This window comes from Alternaria incomplexa (assembly GCF_024043165.1).
Source record: "Alternaria incomplexa strain BMP 0042 chromosome Unknown scaffold_16, whole genome shotgun sequence".
NCBI classification, from domain to species: domain Eukaryota; kingdom Fungi; phylum Ascomycota; class Dothideomycetes; order Pleosporales; family Pleosporaceae; genus Alternaria; species Alternaria incomplexa.
Window position 1 is genome coordinate 734,335 of NW_026249865.1, and position 17,900 is coordinate 752,234.

The 17,900-nt window shown below is 49.5% G+C and overlaps 5 protein-coding genes across 5 annotated transcripts; 4 read left to right on the forward strand and 1 right to left on the reverse strand.

Moving 5' to 3' along the window:
* Positions 1 to 2,907: 2,907 nt before the first annotated feature.
* On the forward strand, positions 2,908 to 3,794 carry J4E90_009634 (uncharacterized protein; the record flags this gene model as incomplete). The annotated part of the gene is made up of 2 exons (XM_051439153.1): positions 2,908 to 3,414; positions 3,471 to 3,794. The coding sequence occupies 2 exons, from the start codon at positions 2,908 to 2,910 to the stop codon at positions 3,792 to 3,794; spliced, it is 831 nt and encodes a 276-aa protein (XP_051287230.1).
* A 500-nt stretch (positions 3,795 to 4,294) lies between these two features.
* On the forward strand, positions 4,295 to 5,389 carry J4E90_009635 (uncharacterized protein; the record flags this gene model as incomplete). The annotated part of the gene is made up of 1 exon (XM_051439154.1): positions 4,295 to 5,389. The coding sequence occupies one exon, from the start codon at positions 4,295 to 4,297 to the stop codon at positions 5,387 to 5,389; it is 1,095 nt and encodes a 364-aa protein (XP_051287231.1).
* Positions 5,390 to 7,122: 1,733 nt separating this feature from the next.
* Positions 7,123 to 8,818, forward strand: J4E90_009636 (uncharacterized protein; the record flags this gene model as incomplete). The annotated part of the gene is made up of 3 exons (XM_051439155.1): positions 7,123 to 7,684; positions 7,735 to 8,129; positions 8,180 to 8,818. The coding sequence occupies 3 exons, from the start codon at positions 7,123 to 7,125 to the stop codon at positions 8,816 to 8,818; spliced, it is 1,596 nt and encodes a 531-aa protein (XP_051287232.1).
* Positions 8,819 to 12,663: 3,845 nt separating this feature from the next.
* J4E90_009637 (uncharacterized protein) lies at positions 12,664 to 13,314 on the reverse strand (the record flags this gene model as incomplete). Its single annotated transcript, XM_051439156.1, has 1 exon — positions 12,664 to 13,314. The coding sequence occupies one exon, from the start codon at positions 13,312 to 13,314 to the stop codon at positions 12,664 to 12,666; it is 651 nt and encodes a 216-aa protein (XP_051287233.1).
* A 547-nt stretch (positions 13,315 to 13,861) lies between these two features.
* J4E90_009638 (uncharacterized protein) lies at positions 13,862 to 15,402 on the forward strand (the record flags this gene model as incomplete). Its single annotated transcript, XM_051439157.1, has 2 exons — positions 13,862 to 14,287; positions 14,341 to 15,402. The coding sequence occupies 2 exons, from the start codon at positions 13,862 to 13,864 to the stop codon at positions 15,400 to 15,402; spliced, it is 1,488 nt and encodes a 495-aa protein (XP_051287234.1).
* Positions 15,403 to 17,900: the final 2,498 nt, after the last annotated feature.

Here is a 17,900-nt window from a genome sequence, read left to right on the forward strand (position 1 = left end):
CAGATACCTTCGACACACTTTGCCATTGCCTCAGCATTCCAGAATCGCCTGGCCACGACATCACGAACCTCTGACCTCGGACAGCCTCCCTTATGCCCCTCCCATACGCCACGGAAAGCAGCGTGTCTTTCGCAAGTGGGTCTTTGAAGCGCCAACAAGCGTGGCGAGTCTGTATTGTCGCCGCCAGGTTCGATTTGGCGTACGCCAATATGCTGTGAAGATCCTTTGTCTTCGGGAAGACGAGCGGAGACATACCCCATTCTTTCCTGAGGACGACTTGTCGGAGGCAGAGCCGGAGACGTTTCTTCTCCATCTCGATGAGCCTGACGAACTTTCCCACATTCGTACATACCAGGATGTTGTGTCGAAGCTCGAAATTCGTCGCTTCGTCAGCGAATTCGCGATGCACTTCGTTGATGCGATTGATGGACATTCGTGAATGACCATCAGTGATGTACGCGACGAAGAGCAGCATGTCTTTCGCAAGTACGTCTTTGAAGCGCTAACAGGCGAAGCGGATCGTGATCGTAGTCGTATCGGCTTCGATGCTGTGCAATGGCTGGCAGACGACATCAGAGTCAGCCCGTATCCAGATCGATGCGCGAGGCAAGAATGCCACATACGTTGACTTTGTTGCTCAATTATGCGAACAGCAAACATCTCTGTAGGGACTACAAGCTTGTATCGGTAATCCTACAGAAAGCGGGTAGGTGGCTGTATGCGGCAACGTTCTATGTTTGTCTTACGTATGCGTCGTGAAACTTCGCTTTCTTCCTCAAACAACACCGGGATCTGGTGAGAACTCAATGAAAAATGTAGTTTCGCACGGCAATTCATCGTAAGCGGACTTGCCATTCGATGACGACATCAACACTGTAACGAAACGCATCCCAAAGGACACAATCATGAGCATCATGGCTGGGCAGTGACATGGGAGTTATGTAGCTATAAGATGAAAAGAGGCCGAAGGCCTGGCGAACATACGTGCTCCTTGGTCGCTTGAGCTTGCCGCATCCTGGAGTTGTCGGCGTGAAGGCCATGTCTGTACTCGACCTTGAGGAGAAGGGACATCCGTTTGAGGACTACGAGGTGGTATCTTCAATCGATTGAGAAACCTACATGTGTTTGTATTCCTCATACTCTCATGGTTAACGCATACGCTCACGGTAGTAAGCTGTCATCTTCCTCAAGCATCACCACAATCTGGTGAAGACTCAATGAAAAAGGGATCTTCTCATGTGACACAGTAATGAGGATCTGGGCTGGGGAGGGACCTCGGGCGAACATGTACCCGCGAGGTCTGGACACCCAGCAGGACAAAGCAAAAGAATCTGCTCGGTCCTGCCCACCTGACCGACGGGTAAGACGTGATGCGCCGGGGCATATTGTCGAACTGCCATCCACGCGACGAGTCCAGCTCATCGAGTTTTCAGTACACACCCGCAGGCTTCCCGAATCAGGGTGCTCAGTCTCATCGACGGTGCATTATCGTCGGACCAGCCGCTCTCATAATGTCGTCGGCTAGGGTCCTGCACGCTCGATATACGTGCGTTCTCCTGCTCATGCGAAGTGTAAGTGAAGTGGAGCCGGCCACTTGACTTTCCCGCACACTGCACCACCGCACGCTGGACGCGGTCGGATGCCACCAGGGCGAGCCACGATGCTGGGGTTCAGCCGACCTGACTCACTCCCTGGTGTCGATGATGTCTGAAAAGATGGAGAGGCGATTGGGGAAGTCGCAAGCGCAGTGCCTGATGTGTTAATAATAACTGTGGGAGGAAGAAAGACTTACCGCGATCTCGGTTCCGATGGAGGACTATAGAAGATTGATAGCGAAGACGCGCGTGTTGAGCGTGGGGCGTTGTCGAGTATTGCCCTGGCGCGGTCTGGTGCTGGAGGAAGATTGAGAGAGAAAGACAAGGCAGTAGATAGACGCACGGAGCTTGGACCATACGCTAAGGCGATCCAGGCAGAAGCCGGATATACCAACAGTGATGGTGAAGGTGAAGGTGATTAAGTAAGCGCGGCAGCTGCGTTCATCACGTGGAAGTGGTGTCACGTAAGTACAATCATTTGCGTGCGAATACAAAGCCGGAACGCGACTTCCAGGGTCGGTCGACTATAATGCTGATCGCGAGCGCAAAACGCTGATGGCAGCATACAGTGCTGGTGGAATACTGTGTGACGTTGTTGAAGTCGCGCAGAAATGCAGCGATCGGCCGGGTGTCGGCCCGAGCACGGAGCGCCGATGCCGCGCGCCAGTCCTCGGTAGACGCGCATCATGTTCACGACAGACCGTTCTTCAACACATCAAATCGCTGTCACGATGCCATGTGCACTCTCACTCCGGGAACGGATGGCTACCATATTACCGTTCCTGAATCGACAAGAGCTCAATGAATGCGATTGGCCCGGGTGGCTTGCGAGCGTCGAAACCCACCTGCCCAGGTGGGCAGATTCGAGCTGACAGTCAGGACCGCAGCCCACGGTCACCGCATTCCCGTTGTCTGATGACTGTGAAGGTGATTAGCTATAAGCCTGTGGTCTTAAGACAGCCCGAGAATAACATATCCGCCTCTAAACTACTGGAATGCCCGATGTCCAGTCGTCTACTGCATACATGCGCACCGACTTCAACCCAGTAAAACGTAGACCAGGTAATGTATACTGCTACCCACAAAGCGCAGCATCGCCTCCACGATGTTGCTCCATTGTGAGTGTCTTAGGCCACGAATCTCACATTCCCGGCTGACCGCACAGCGTCATGACGACATCATGGATGTCCCAACTTATCACCCGCGTCATGTCTAGACGATAGCCTCGCGTACCAAACCCACGATCATCGATACCGCAGAGATATCATTGATACAAGGCTCAGACAGCTTCCAATCACACCTGGACGCGAGTATGCCTTCCGCTGGGCTCACCATTCGCGACGTCACGCCCACCATCACCACCTTCTCCACGCCGTTCAACCGCTTCGCGCCCTTCGGCTACCGCAAATTTGTCGCAGTAGGCAATCGCGCAACAGCCATCCGATTGCACGACAACCGAGTCCTTCTCCTCAACCCCATCCAGCTCGAACAAGCGGTGCGCAACAAGCTGGATAAGCTTGGAGGCGTTGATCTCGTGGCGTGTGATCTTGGGCATCACATGTATGTGAGAGACTATATCGATGCTTGGCCAGAAGCAAAGACAATCGGCGTTCCGGGTCTGGACAGCAAGAGAAAAGACGTGGAGTGGGACTACATTTACGAGGACTGGCGGACAAGTCCGGAAGACCAGTTCGACTTCGTGCAGGACATCGAGACCGTACTGTTCGAGGGGTTCATCACATACTGTGTCGCTTGGTATCACAAGCCGACGAAGACACTGATACAGTCCGATCTGATGATGAACCTACCATGCACCGAGGTATGTCGCGCAATCACCGGACGCGTACGCCACATCGGACGCTGACCTTCTGTCAGCAATATTGTCCTAGCTCGTCGCACCAAGGTCCTTTCTCGCGCGAATTTGCGAAGCGCGCACACCCGCGATCGATATGGGCGAAACGCCTCGTTTACCACATTGCGACCGTTGACTACACTTTGATGCGACGCGATGCGAAGAGAGTAGTGGAATGGCAGATCGAGCGAATTATACCCTGTCATGGAGATGTCCTCGATACTGGTGGAAATAAAGCGTGGGCAATGGTGTACGATTGGCTTTTGACTGGCGAACCCACGCCGGGCCTGATGAAGAGACTGATGAGCCCCGTTATGAGGGTCGCCAGAAGGGTGTTTCTGATGTAAAGCCCAGACATGTGCGCTCAGTCTCTTGGTATGTGATCTGATTAACTCAAATACCAACGCCGCGGGGACCGAACGCATGTCGCCGGTCGTGACGTCCTCGTATCGTTGTGACGCCTTTGGATACGACAAACGCATGCATTGGAGAGCCATTGAATTGACAGCTAAGCAGATATAGCAACCTGGAGCCGTTGAGCCAGCTTCGTTCGTCGAGTCACGTCGACATGTCCGATTGGGACCGATGAGCAAGGAACCGGATGGTGAAAGCCCATGTTTGTTGCACAATGTGAAGAAAGTGAGGACGAGGTGAATGCGCTCAAGGTTCTAGAACCGCCCGGTGAGAAGTGAGAGTGAACGAGCATGCGAGCGTTTGTATCAAGACGCGCCCCCGCTTTATCGTCCTTTTCAACTTTCGCTTGCACAACAACACCTCTCCAGCTCTCTACTTCGCAATCAGTATCTCTCGCTCTTACATTCTCACTACTCTCCCTATCGCAATCGCAATGGCTCTCAACCCTGCCACGCTTACGCGTTATACCGGATACTTCGAGAACGACATATCAGCCGAGCGCTTCGCGATCACCCTCGATGGCGCCATCATCAAGCTCGCTTGTTTCGACACGGTCACTGGAGCCATCACGACCAGCTCCATACTGTCGATCGACGCTTCCACAATGCGCATGGGAGGCGGAACGAAAGATCAGGTTCTCAAGAACGCGGATCTGAGAGCGATTTGGCGCCTACATCCCAAGTACACAATGGTCATGTTCGCCATGCAAGGAGATGAAGTCGGCAGCTTCACGATGAACAAGGTCAAGTATTCGCGCTATCAAACCGGTGAGAGCGCTCTGCTCCAACTTCCTCCTGAGATCCGGCAAGACATCTGGAGGTATGTCCTTGATGACCCCGGTACCATAGCCATTTCAGTACCAAAGGATGGCAAGTCCTTCCTACAAGATCCGGCTCGCGATAATGCACCGTACAATCGCATTTCCGAAATCTGCAAAGAGTTCAGCAGAGAGGCCAGGTATCTGGAGATGTCTATCAACCATCTGCGCGTCGAAGAAGATCGGGGCCTGCATTTGGTCAGAGTGCTCAATCTGAGCGATGCATTCCTGGACCGCACGATGCGCACGGTCACGTATATGTCGAGTTGGGGTCCTGAACGCACACCTCGCCTACCAGTTCTTCATGGTCTGCTCAAATACGCCAAGAAGAACGAGCATGTCAGGATTGACATCAAGTTGGACAGGTGGAGCCTGGTGAATGCGAAGCCAATATCAATTCGGGAGGGTTTTGTTCGGTTTGGCATGGGTCTAAGCAAAGCCTTCCGGGGTGCGAAGGAGGGCTCAAATGACGACACAATATTCGTTGAGAAATTTTGGAGGTCGAATGCAAAGTTGGAGGAGGTAGATGCTCATAATGTGAGATTCTGGCCAAAGGATGGGGAGTTGTCGGAGAAGGACTGGGGTAAGGTGAAGTCCGCATGTGCCGTTAAGCCCTTCAAGAAGGTCATCTCTGGATACGGTGTCAGTGACAAAGAGGCCTTGGACAACCTCATGTTAGTCTTGAGGAGCTACTATGCTAAGGGTGCATAAGAGCCGAGGTATAGCATGAGAATTGGTATCAGTAGAAAATAAACATCAGTGGATACGTTGAGACCGAATTTGACCCAGATCAAACGCTTCGATATCACTGCTTGACACGAGTTTTCAGGATCGGGGCTGGTCTGCCAGGAGCGCCTACATGGCCGGCAGGAGAGGTATATGGTGAGTATGATAATCACGAAACTGGTGATGATAGAAGCGAAAGCAATGTAGATGCGGGTCGTGTACATCCCGAGGCCAGCCTGTGATTCATGTCAGTCGAAGCTTTCAGGTCTAGTGGGAGAGGTATACACACCGTGAGACGAAGCCAGAAAGCTGCTAGACATAGCTTGAGAGACCAAAGTAGGCATGCAGCGGTGGTCTAGCCAGCTACCTGGATCTTGGATCCGATGACTCTGAAGCTATGTTAGCTACGTGCGTGTCGGCACTCACGATATTGTCTTTGGTGCAAGGCGTTAGCTTCGTGTATATCTCAATTTGTACTCGGGGTCGTCTTGCGATGGCGTCATGCCATCATTTGCGAGACCATGTACGTGCACTCCTAGGCTGTACCTGAGGCTGCATTGGGCGGTGTGGATGAGCTTATGAATGGTCTATTAGCAGTGTGGAATCTATGAAGCATTCTGTGCTACTCACAATAGCAATCCATACTAGGTAGTCATTTACTTGTAGCTCGCGGAGGCCCACGTCGGTGATCCTGGCGTATTTTCGCAAACACGTGAAGGGGATAACGAGTGGATAGAGGGTCCATAGCTCCACGGTTCCGATAGCGTATTCTACAACAATGGTGTTGGATGATCGATTCACGTCTGGCCCATCACTCTTGAACTCAGGGTCGGTCGGTATAACCGCAGATTCAGAGCAAAACAGATGAAACTAAGTCTGTATCCGATATTTCCATAGCGTAGCCTACCTCGATGAGATGCCCGCCAACAGATATCCCAGTCACCCACATCACATCGGCCCGAAGGCATATTGGCACCTAATCTGATCTCGCCAGCGGATACTGTGCGAGGAGAGAGAGGAACAAAGCGGCGCAGTTCTTGGCTTGCCGGCCATAGATCAGAATCACGCTGAATACGAGCAATGCTGTCTTTTCTGGCTTGCTAGATCGCATTTGCATGTTCGCTTGGCCAAGGAGATCAACGCCTTCGATGGTCACGTTCGTGGTTCAGTCACGGGTAAAAGGTGCGCATTCAGCATTTGGTAGCGTCGTTGGCAGAACTGAGGCTGACATACATGCCCTTCGACGGATTTGTGAAGTACGATGGTGCAAGCCTTCCAGCAAGGATGTGGGTGAAAATGCACCTCCACTAGCGCAGAGGAAGCGGCTGTTGGCGTCTGGGCGGGCCAGGGCAACGGTGCGGCTCGCGGCATCTTGTCCGAGCCCCGAGCCAATCGCGGTGATGCCTGAGCCCCACAAACCTTTATAACGTGCAAGCGCGCAAGTCGCAGCGACGACAAGCTCATCGTAGGATCAGGTTCCCACAGATTGTGTGACCGAGCTGAATCCTGCGATGCAGCCTATCCCGCCTTTGCGCCATCTAGACCCTGACGACAAGCACGCTGCAGGACGGCCCGGAGATCTTCCTCATTGAGCATGATGCTTTTAGCCGACAGCGCAGATGTCTTCTCGTATTTGAGATGCTTTGAAGCCACATTCCAGGATGTTGGTAACCCACGGCCGTGTCTCGCATCCTGCTTGACACCTCCCCACTGGCATCATGTTTGCAAGAATTCTGGCACCGTTGGCTATCGCAAGCTCGTTTCTTACCATTGCGTCGGGAACTCCTACCTCACCATTTGACCTCTTCGCCAGAACATCCGCAGCAGGTATCGACGTGAAGTCATTAGCACCGTATCTCTCTGCTACCGCGAAGATTTACCTCCCCGATACGAAGGAGTTTGCTACTTACACCACCCGATGGTCCAATCTACAGGCTCCTACGCCGAGCATTGTGATCGCACCGGGTACGGAGAAGGACGTCCAGAAGATTGTAAGTTCACATGCAGGCGTCATGCGTCTGAACATGAGAGAGAAGAAACAACAGCTGATACGTCCACGGCAGGTCAAGTTTGCGAATGATCACAACATCCCGTTCCTCACCTACAATGGCCATCATGGGACGCTTACGACCTTGGCCAAGATGGACTATGGTATCGAGATCTATCTGCCGCAGTTGAACTCAGTTACCATTGCCAAAGACGGAAAGTCAGCGACTATCGGTGGTGGCGCCAACGTGAAGAACCTGACAGACACTCTGTGGGACGCTGGAAAGCAGACTGGTCAGCTTTCCAATTTCACAATAGACTCGGCCTACTTTAACACCACTTAGTCACTGGCTGCTGCGAATGCGTCAGCTATTTGGGACCAGCCCTCGGTGGCGGTCACGGATGGTTCCAAGGCCACTATGGTCTTATCACCGATCAGTTCCTTTCCATGAATATCGTGCTCGCAAATGGAGACTTTAAGACAATCGACAGCAAATCAGACCTCTGGTGGGGTATGCAAGGGGCTGGTCACAACTTCGGCGTCGTTACATCCGTTACCACAAAGGTGTACGACATCGAGCAATACGACTGGGCAATCGAGACGATCGTCTTCAGTGGTGACAAAGTCGAGCAAGTCTACGAGGCCGCCAATAAGTACATTCTTCAAGGTGGAAAGCAGTCCGCGGATATACATGACTGGACGTACTGGCAGAATGATGCAAGATACGATACCGAGGGGGTAAGATATGACCGTTGCTGATTGTACTACATTCGCTAACATATACTCAGCCGGTGATCATCATCTACATCGTTCAAGAGGGTGTTACCACTGTGGATTCCAAATATACCGCACCGTTCCACGACATCGGCCCTCTCGCCGCCACACCCCAGTCCGGCACCTACAAAGATCTCGCTAAGTGGACCGGCATCGCGCTCGAATCACCTCCATGCCAGGACTTCGGCTTCAACAACCCTCGCTTCCCTATCTACATCAAGTCCTACAATGTCACCGCGCAGCGCAAAGCCTGGGATATCTACTCCTCCGTCGTTGCCGGAGCCGACAACCCATACTACAACTCCATCTTCATGTTCGAGGACTACGCCAGTGGTGCTGTTCGCGACCGTAGCAACGATGCTAGCGCATTCGGCTTTCGCGACGCGCATACCCTCGCTGCACCTCTGATTATATACAATTCGACTGGAAAGGCGCAAGACGAGGCAGTCAAGGAGCTCGGCACGCAGCTTCGTGAGATCATTCGCGAGGGCACAGGGTCTAGTGAGCTACATATCTACGTAAACTATGCGTATGGTAATGAGGGGCCAGAGGCGTGGTATGGTCACGAGGACTGGAGGCAGAAGAAGCTGAAAGCGCTCAAAAAGAAGTATGATCCCAAGGGGAAGTTCAGCTTCTACGCGCCTATTGCGTAAGCTTTCAGAATCTGGACCTTGAGAAAGCAATCAAAATACATTACAAAGCCTATAATCGTGTTGGTTTAAGCCAAGTCTACGTCATCTACCTCTTGGTAGCAATAACGATGTAACTTGTATTGATCCCCGACAGAGTCAAAATACGCGACTCTCCCAAAGTCTCACTTAACAGTGACGCGTAGAGATCTATAGGTACGCCGTCGGCGGCTAAGGACAATATTGCGAAACAGTACAGCAGACTAGAGAGCCATATTGGATTTATTTCGATGCCAACTCCTCAGCTCGAGTTCCAGAGAGTCCTTTGTAGGAGTCTGTCACCCAACAGAGACGAGCCATGCCCTTTGGCCCACAATAGTACAGGAAGTGGCTTCATTGTAGGCTCAGGGATAAACTTGGCCGGCACATAGTATTGCCCTACGACACTGCTCTGTTTCGATGACTCTTGTTCTTTTTCGCGCGTTCACTATATCTGGTCTCACTTCCGCTTCCTCAGACTGATTGTCTCTTCAGCCGTTCCGAACCCAAACCTTCCCTCAATTCCCGGTACATCTGCGCCAACCAGTTCACCGTACCGTACCTTGAGGCTTCTAAGCTCCACCGGCAGCTTGTCTGTCTTCGTCAAGTCCTGTCGCAACACCAGCCGTTCCATCTCCGTGTTACCCCTCGTGGTCGTCATGATTTGCAAGAAGCCGCCATCCGCCGCGGGTGTACCGTTCCGACATAGTGAGTATATTGCTATACCAGCGAAGATACTAGCGACAAGGAAGCAGATGCTGTACGGAAGAATGAGATTGAGTGGGTTGGCGAAGGAGTATGTGCTCTGAAAGCGGGTGACAGTTACGGGGATTACTTCGTGCCATGTTCCAAGAGATATAGCGGAAAGAGTGATGTTTGTGAGCACGTTGTTGAGAAGCGTCTCTGTGATATCCAGCTCCTTTCTGGCGTCGTAACAGCCGATTAGTGACGCTGGGTCGAAGCGAGCGGGTTGGAACACGGTTCCCCGGAGCGGAGCCTCAGTAGAGGGGGGGTCTGCAACACAGGACATGAACGTCCTCCAATCATCGCATCTTTTCGTTGTCGTCTTATTATCTCGAGCGGTAAGCGGACCACAGCGAGATGAATCATGGTTCGTCGATTCCTCCTTGCCTACACCATCGAGCAAGATGCCGAGCGCATCCAATATTGCCCATTCATTGAACACCGGAAGCGCATCCAGAACCTTCGTGTTCCAATGTCGAGCTGCCTGGGGATCGGCGGGAATTGTGACGCTTAGTGCTGAGGATGTAAGCCGCCCTGGATAAAACTCACTAGCATCATACCACTTCTTCCGCATATGTTTTTCGTCGCTCAGGTAATACTCTAGCTTTTGAACTCCGCGCGGAAAAGTTATATTGACATTGTACAAGACAGACTTGGAAATGCAAGTCTGCTCGGTCGTCTCAACGTGAGCTTCATAAACTGTGATGTTTTGATTATTACGCGAGATCGAATAATCGCTGATATTGTGCTGTTGAACAGAGAGGGATAACGAATCTGTCAGCCACTTTGAGACAAAAACATCGCCGGAAAGCGCACGAGGATCCGTTTCTTTTAGTGAAATAGAATTATCGAACTGCGAAGAGTTGCATCGCAACTGCGGTCCTCGGAATTGAAGCTTATACGTTGAGTTTTCACCTGGGTTTTTAGGCAGGTTGAACACGTGATTGTCGATTAGGATAGATTGCGCAATGCTGCGCAAGGCTGGCATTGGTCCGCTATACCGGTTATTACTAAGGGATGCATAGACTCGTCACTAAACTACTTACTAGTATTCAAGCGTTCTTGCACTTTGCGAGATTTGTGAAGTCTTATTGTTAACAGTAGTGAAACTACTCCCTTGCCAGCCAAATCCGTCCGAAGCCAATGTTGGAAAGGTCTCATTTGCCGCGAAGTCTAGGTTGCGAGGAATCGGCGGATTCATCACAGCCATTTCGACCTCATCAGTAGACGTATAGGGTTCAATCGCAACAATCAGCGCTCCTGGGGGATATATTGTCGCCAATCCCAAACACCATACGGAAAGCGCCATCGCGATCAGTGTAGGTGATCTCCACGTGCTGCGCAAGTCGCACAATGCGAAGATGTTATTGCGGAGTATGAAGAATTTTTCAATCGTGTCAATCGGCATTGGGTTCCCACGAAGAACGAGCCACAGATGCTGCGCAAAGGACGTTCCAATGCTTGCCGTCAAGGCGGCCTTGAAGATGGTTGTTAGGAGGATGGAGACTGCGGAGACTTGCGGCTGTGTGAGATAGCTCGACTCAGTGAGCTGGTGATCTAGATTACGGAACAGGGAGTAATGCCCTAAGGCGGACAAAAGCGCTGTTCGAGTTTAATTCAGTTCATACTTGAGCATACAACTACGTACCCGCGAAGTTGAAGCCTATAATTATCCCTACTGTTTTCCAGTGCGTCGTGCATCGGGAGGAATCAGAGCGCGGATTCCTCTTCTTTCCTAAGCTAGCCGGGGTTGATGAAGTTGACACTGAAGAGAGAGAAGGTTGCGTTTCGCTCTCGTCGTCGGGATTTCCCACATTGTCAGGTGATTCTTGCTCTTGTACATCGGGATCGTGATGCAGTTGAACTGAAGAGACCGGCGGCGGTGCCTGATGCAAGGGGCTGATGTTGCCGTGCACAGAGTTCGAGTTGGCTCTCGACATTGTTCGCAGGCTAATCTCGTCGGAGATAGATGCCCTAGTAAGAAATCAGACGCAGAGTCAGATCAGAGATCATAGGAAGAGGAACAAGTAGAGTCCGAAAGCTGTGTCTTTACTCCAAACAAAACATCATCTTCAGGTGCTGCAAGAAGCCGCAAGGCTGAGTTTGCAGCGAATGGTTGGGATGACGCGTACGTGAGGCGCCGAGACCGGTCACCCCTCAACACTCCAATCAGACTGGTCATTTGTTATCTAACGTATAGTGTAGTGTAAGACTACGCCTTGCTGGCCTCAATATGGGGGCGAAGACCGGCTAGCGCCCCATAAGCGCGGATATAACTGAAGTCCGTTGTGTACCTAGGTAGGGGCGCTCTGCTGCTTCTGCTCCGAGAATACCTAGGTATGTAAGCGGTACTACCTTCGAAGCGACGCATTGCTTCACATCAATGCGCAGCTTCGTCTGATCAGTTGCCGCGTTGTCGCCACGATCGCAAAAGTTGTTGTGAAGGACGGACGTTGTCGCCACCGGCTCGGTGCTCGGACCACCTGGAAGATGCCAAAAGCCGGGCCGTTCCTGCCACCCTGCATCTGGCAACCGCCGCAGGTAGGGCTGTTATGGACAATATCGCACGCTGCACCCTTACGAAGCTACTACAAGATGCAAATGCCACCCAAAGCTTCGTTTCTCACCTGCGCCTGAGGCGCTTTCAGTCAGCCTTACACGTCCAATGCGCGGGGAGATTGCCTATAAGCAGCGACAATCGTCGTGGGACAGAGGGCCATGCCGCGTTCGAAAGAGACCTCGGAGGGCTGACGCGAATGCATCGGTACCGATACCCTTATCTGGAACGAATCAAAGGTAAAGCGACACAGATTTCATCAAGATAGCGAATGCATGAACAGTATACGGCGTAGAATCTCGCGCCCATGAGATACCGCCGCGTCAGGCCTACCCCGTGTTTCGATCTTCGCTTTTTCGCTCCTGGAGGCGACGCTTCGTTCAAAACGCTACATGCCGCCGATGACGCCAGTTTGTGTTCTACCTGGACTCATCCTCGCCGCATGCGACACTCAGCATGTACACCACTAATTGGGCCTCCAGCAGACATAGCCTCCGAGTCACCACCACGCCCGAGAACGATGCTGTACCTACTGTCGCAGTCTGTCATCTAATGGATACGAGGCGCCCTCCCCCTCGGCCCACAATAGTACAGGAACAGAGTCCATGCTGGGCTCTATGATACCAAAGAACCCTTCAAAGAAAACTCTCGTGCCGGGAGATGCATCCCGGTCTTTGCCCAGTGTATTAGAGGCGGCTTGATCGTCGTCCGCCCCGTGGTCGCTCATTTCACCATTCGTATAGGCTTTTGCCATGAGTATGTCTTCCTTGTGTGTGAAGAAGTAGACCGATAGTTGCTGGACGACGTCTGCAACTGTAACAGTACCGCCATCTGCTCTGGTAACAAGTAAGGGCTCTGGTCGCTGATAGCGACGATTTTCCTCAAACCCAGGCTCGTCGAACTCGTCATCACCGAAGCCTGTTTCAAGAGCTGCGAACTCATTGAGCTCGTCGATGCTGAAGGCTATCTTGGTGAGAGGAATCTCGGAAGCTGGTTCCGATGCGACGGCGTGACCGACAAAGGGTGATAGGTCAGTCTTTGGATCATCGAGAACGAGGATGTTGGTGATGTCCTCGAAGACCGACCAGCGGAGACGCTCAAACGCTTCATTAAGACGGATGGCTCCACGGGTCTTGGCCAGGCTTCCATTGAGGTTCTCGGGCAGAGGATCGGCAGCCATGTTGAGGCCAAACGCTGTTGTACACAATGCGAAGTGAATTTTGCCAGCATACGTCGGTAGTACGGGTGCGCGACGATGACCCACTCTGCTGCAAAGCGCTAAATCCCAAATAGGCTGCTAATCGGAGACGCCAAGCATCTACTACCCCACCCCAAGTTTAACCGCGTTCGTCCACGATGCGCCAAAGTGACACGAGAGCAGTCGGGAGCGCCGCTTCGTTTACGCTAGAAGCCAAACCGCCTCGTCATCAAGGAAGTATAACGGAACCTAGGTAGCATGGATACACCTGTTCTTTGCCATAGTTCCGAGGTCGGACCTGTTTTCTTCGTCACAGTACCTAGGTAGCGCCGTGGCCACCGCTTTCTCACATCAATGCCCCGAAATGGAAAGAAGCAGCCCTTGATGGTGGACTTGGTTTGGGCACATGGCCAAGCCGATGCGGAAATGCAATAGTACAAGCGGTCGCTTTCTTAAAGTGACAGTCCCCGCTCAATTTTCCAACGCTTGCATCCAGCGTCTCTCTTATCGATTTCATCCGTATTGTATCATGGATTCCCGTGATGGTTACACTTGGACGCCTACGTCTGGCCTGAAAGCTGGCGTTCCCTCCATTGGCGTTATAACACCCTCCACGAACATCTCCAACACTGACAACCTTTACGATGTCATTGTCGTCGGCGCTGGCTACTGCGGCCTCACAGCCGCGCGCAACGCTGCAGTCGAAGGATTGAATGTGCTGCTACTCGAAGGTCGGGATCGCATTGGCGGCCGATCTTGGTCATCGAACATCGAAGGTTATCCATTCGAAATGGGAGGCACATGGGTGCATTGGGGCCAGGCGAACACTTGGAGGGAGATCGTAAGGTATCGGATGATGAATGACGTGGAGAAGTCGTTTGACTTCTCACATGGTGTTGATCACTACGAATTGAACGTTGGGTCTCAAGGCTCTACTATGAGCCATGATAAGGAGGTCCGTTCCCATTTGCCGATCTACAAAGCGGTTCACCTACTGACACAGCCAAGGATGAGCTTCTTACCTCGGCGCTGAACAAGTTCACCGACATCGATGGAGCTTATGGAAGAAATGTAATGCCTCTACCATACGATACATTTCACGTCCCCACTGCAATCCAACTCGACGATCTCTCTGCTCAAGACCGCATCGATGAGATCGCGCCATCACTATCCCCACAGGAGCGCGCAGCGATCGAATCTTTTATCCTATTATGTAGTGGAGCCACTCTTGCGACTACGAGTTTTCTGGAATTCATGCATTGGTGGGCTATATGCGGCTATTCCTACGCAGGCTGCATGGACATGCTGATCACCTGGAAGTTCAAAGGCGGACAATCAAGCTTCGCAATCAAATTCTTCGAGGAAGCGCTCCTGACCAAGCGTCTCGCGTACGCTTTCAGAAGCCCAGTCGAGCACATCAAGGACACAGGCCTCAAAGTCGAAGTCACGACACGCGATGGACGCCAGTACCACGCAGCGCGGTTGATCTCAGCTTTGCCTTTGAACGTCTTAGGGGACGTGAATTTCGATCCCACCCTTAGTACTGGAAAAAAACAGGCTATTGCGATAGGTCATGTCAATCAGACCGTCAAGGTTCATGCAGAGGTTTCGAACAAAGATCTCCGCTCCTGGACAGGCGTTACATACCCGCACAACGAGCTCATGTATGCCATTGGGGATGGCACAACACCCGCAGGCAACACACATATCGTCTGCTTTGGCGGCAGCAACAAACACATTAACCCTGAGGACGACATCGACGCAACTAAGCGTGCAGTCACAAACATGTTTGTGCAACAAAAAGACGAGCCCAAGATTGAGAGACTAGTATTCCACAACTGGTCGAAAGATGAGTTCGCAAAGGGCGCGTGGTTCTTTTCATCACCTGGGTTCCTTGCAAAACACCTGGATCATATGCGTCAGAGGCATGGGAATGTGCTGTTTGCTAACTCGGATTGGGCACTTGGCTGGAGGAGCTTTATCGACGGTGCAATTGAGGAAGGTACAAGGGTTGCTTTCGAAGTGCGGAGAGAGTTGATGGAGCTCCGCGAGGCGAAGACTAGACTATAAGACAGCGACGCCACTATCGTGATCTGCACAAAATATGAATAAACCCACGAATATTATTCCACAGAGTGTATCCGTTGTGATTGCTCAGCTCAGCAGGTACATCGTTGGGTCGTCGGTGTTCGGGCTGTGTTTTGATGGGCAGCAGGCGCAGGGGTACAGTGATCGGTCACTAGGTGAGCCAAGCCAGCCGATGAGCCACTTTCCCCCACCAAAATTAAGCAAATTTAACCTTTTTAAAACTTTAATAACTTAATAACTAAAAGACATAAAAATAAACTTTATATATATAGAATATAGAGAATTAAAAGCTCTTTGATATAAGCTAGAAATATTTTATTTTCTTAAGCTAAGTAGCTAGAAATCTAGAGCTAAACTTAGCTAATTATAGCTTAAATCTATTATTAAAAATAACTACTACTATACTAGTACTATAAAGATACTTTCTTTTAATAAATAAACTATATAGTTTTAGCTTTAAAATAAACTAAAAAGTAAGTTAAGTTTTTTAATAAATATAAAATTATAGTAGTTTTAATACAAAAACTTTAACTTAACTTTAACTTAAGATAAACTTAGTTTATAATTTATAATAATATTTAAAACTATAGTATATAGTAAATATAAGCTATCTTTACTTATTATAACTTTAAAAGTAAGCTATATATTAATTATTAGTTTAATTATACTAAGTTTAAGTTACTTAGCTTAAATTCTTAATTAAGCTTTATAAAACTATATATATTATAGCTAAACTTTAAAAAACTATATCTATATAATATATAGCTACTATATACTTATATAAAGTTATAATACTAAGCTATTATACTTATATATATAGTATAAAAATAAATATAAGTATTTTTTAAAATACTACTATTTTAGCTTAAATATCTAATAATATTTTATATATATAACTATAAGTACTATATATAAGTTATATAAAGTCTTTAGTATATTATAGTTATAGTTTTATTATAGTAATTATATATTATAGTAGTAAAATTAGTAGAATAAGTAGTTTTAATATTAAAAAGTTAAAATTATATAATTAGCTTATATAAAGCTATATTACTATATTAAAGCTTATTAATATATAATATAGATATAGTAAAAGTAAGAGTATAAGTTTTATACTTTATTATAGTATATAGTATTAGTAATACTTAAAAATAAATAAAAAGATAAACTTTACTTTAAGCTTACATATCTTTACTAATACTAAGCCTAATTAAGTAAATTTAGATTCTATTAAAAGCTAAGCTATATAGCTTTTTAATTTTTTAAATATTAAACTTACTTAAATACTATAGCTAAAGTTATTAATAAAAGAAGTATAAAGCTTTTTTTTAAAAATATTTTTTACTTAAAGCTAGTATAACTAGCTAAAATAATAATATTTTCTAAAATCTATTCTTTCTATACTATAAAGCTAGCTTTTTACTATATTTTAGAAATTTAAAGTATATATTTATAATATATAGCTATATATTTATTAAGCTTTAAGAAAAGCTATATATTGCTAATTTTGGTGGGGAAAGGTGGCTCACCTAGTGACCTGGCTCACCTAGTGACCGATTACTGTAAGCTCAACCACTGAGGACGGCCAAGGAGCGCAGTTTCAGTCGTTGCGCGCTCATAGCGTCGGCAGGCACCTATTGTGCGATAAGACCGACTCGAAGAGTCTGTAAAGCATTTGAGACCTGTGCTTTGGACGCTTTACACCATAGCGTTCAACCGGAAAAGCGCGCGCGGGCATTATGTAAAGGCCGAGACCGAAGGTCGCAGGGCGCCAGTTACACCCTCTTGACACTGTATCTCTTCTCTCGACTGCGGAAGTATTAATTTCGAATACCTGCACCTCCTCTTTGCGATACTTTTGTACCGAGAATCTTGTGCTCTAACTGTGTCTTGAGAGGTCACGAGTGGCGATGCTGCGTGCGACGAGCATTCTATTGAGCTCGGGAGTGATCGGCGGCGCAAGCGTTGAACTAGCAAGCGCCAACCTCGGTTCACGCTTTCGTGCAGCCGCACCTAGCTTTCTTTCCTCTTCTACCAGACGCGTCTTCACCAAGCCCCGGAGCCGCACGCGATGCAAATGTGTCAGACCTGTAAGCAGGATTGAACCCCCATGAACATTAGTGCACTAGGGCCAGTGTGAAGGAAGTCCTGCGACGGCTGTGGGCCTACGTTATGGCCAATCTGCGAAGTTGCCAACCCACTTGATCCGAGACATAAGTAAAAAGATGCCCGCAACAGCAACTACGCAGAAAGAGCGGGGCTGCTTCCAGTGCTCACGCCGTAGGATCGTCTGCGATAAGACTGAGCCATCATGCCTCAAATGTGCGAAGAAGGGCATTGAGTGCTCTGGGCTTGGTAGAATCCGATTTGCTGAAGGTGTGGCTAGAAGGGGCCGGCTCAAGAACTGCAAGATCCCCAGCGCTGGAGGGGATGATGGGTGCCAGGAATCATCAAGTACGACTGGGTTTCACGCGGTACTA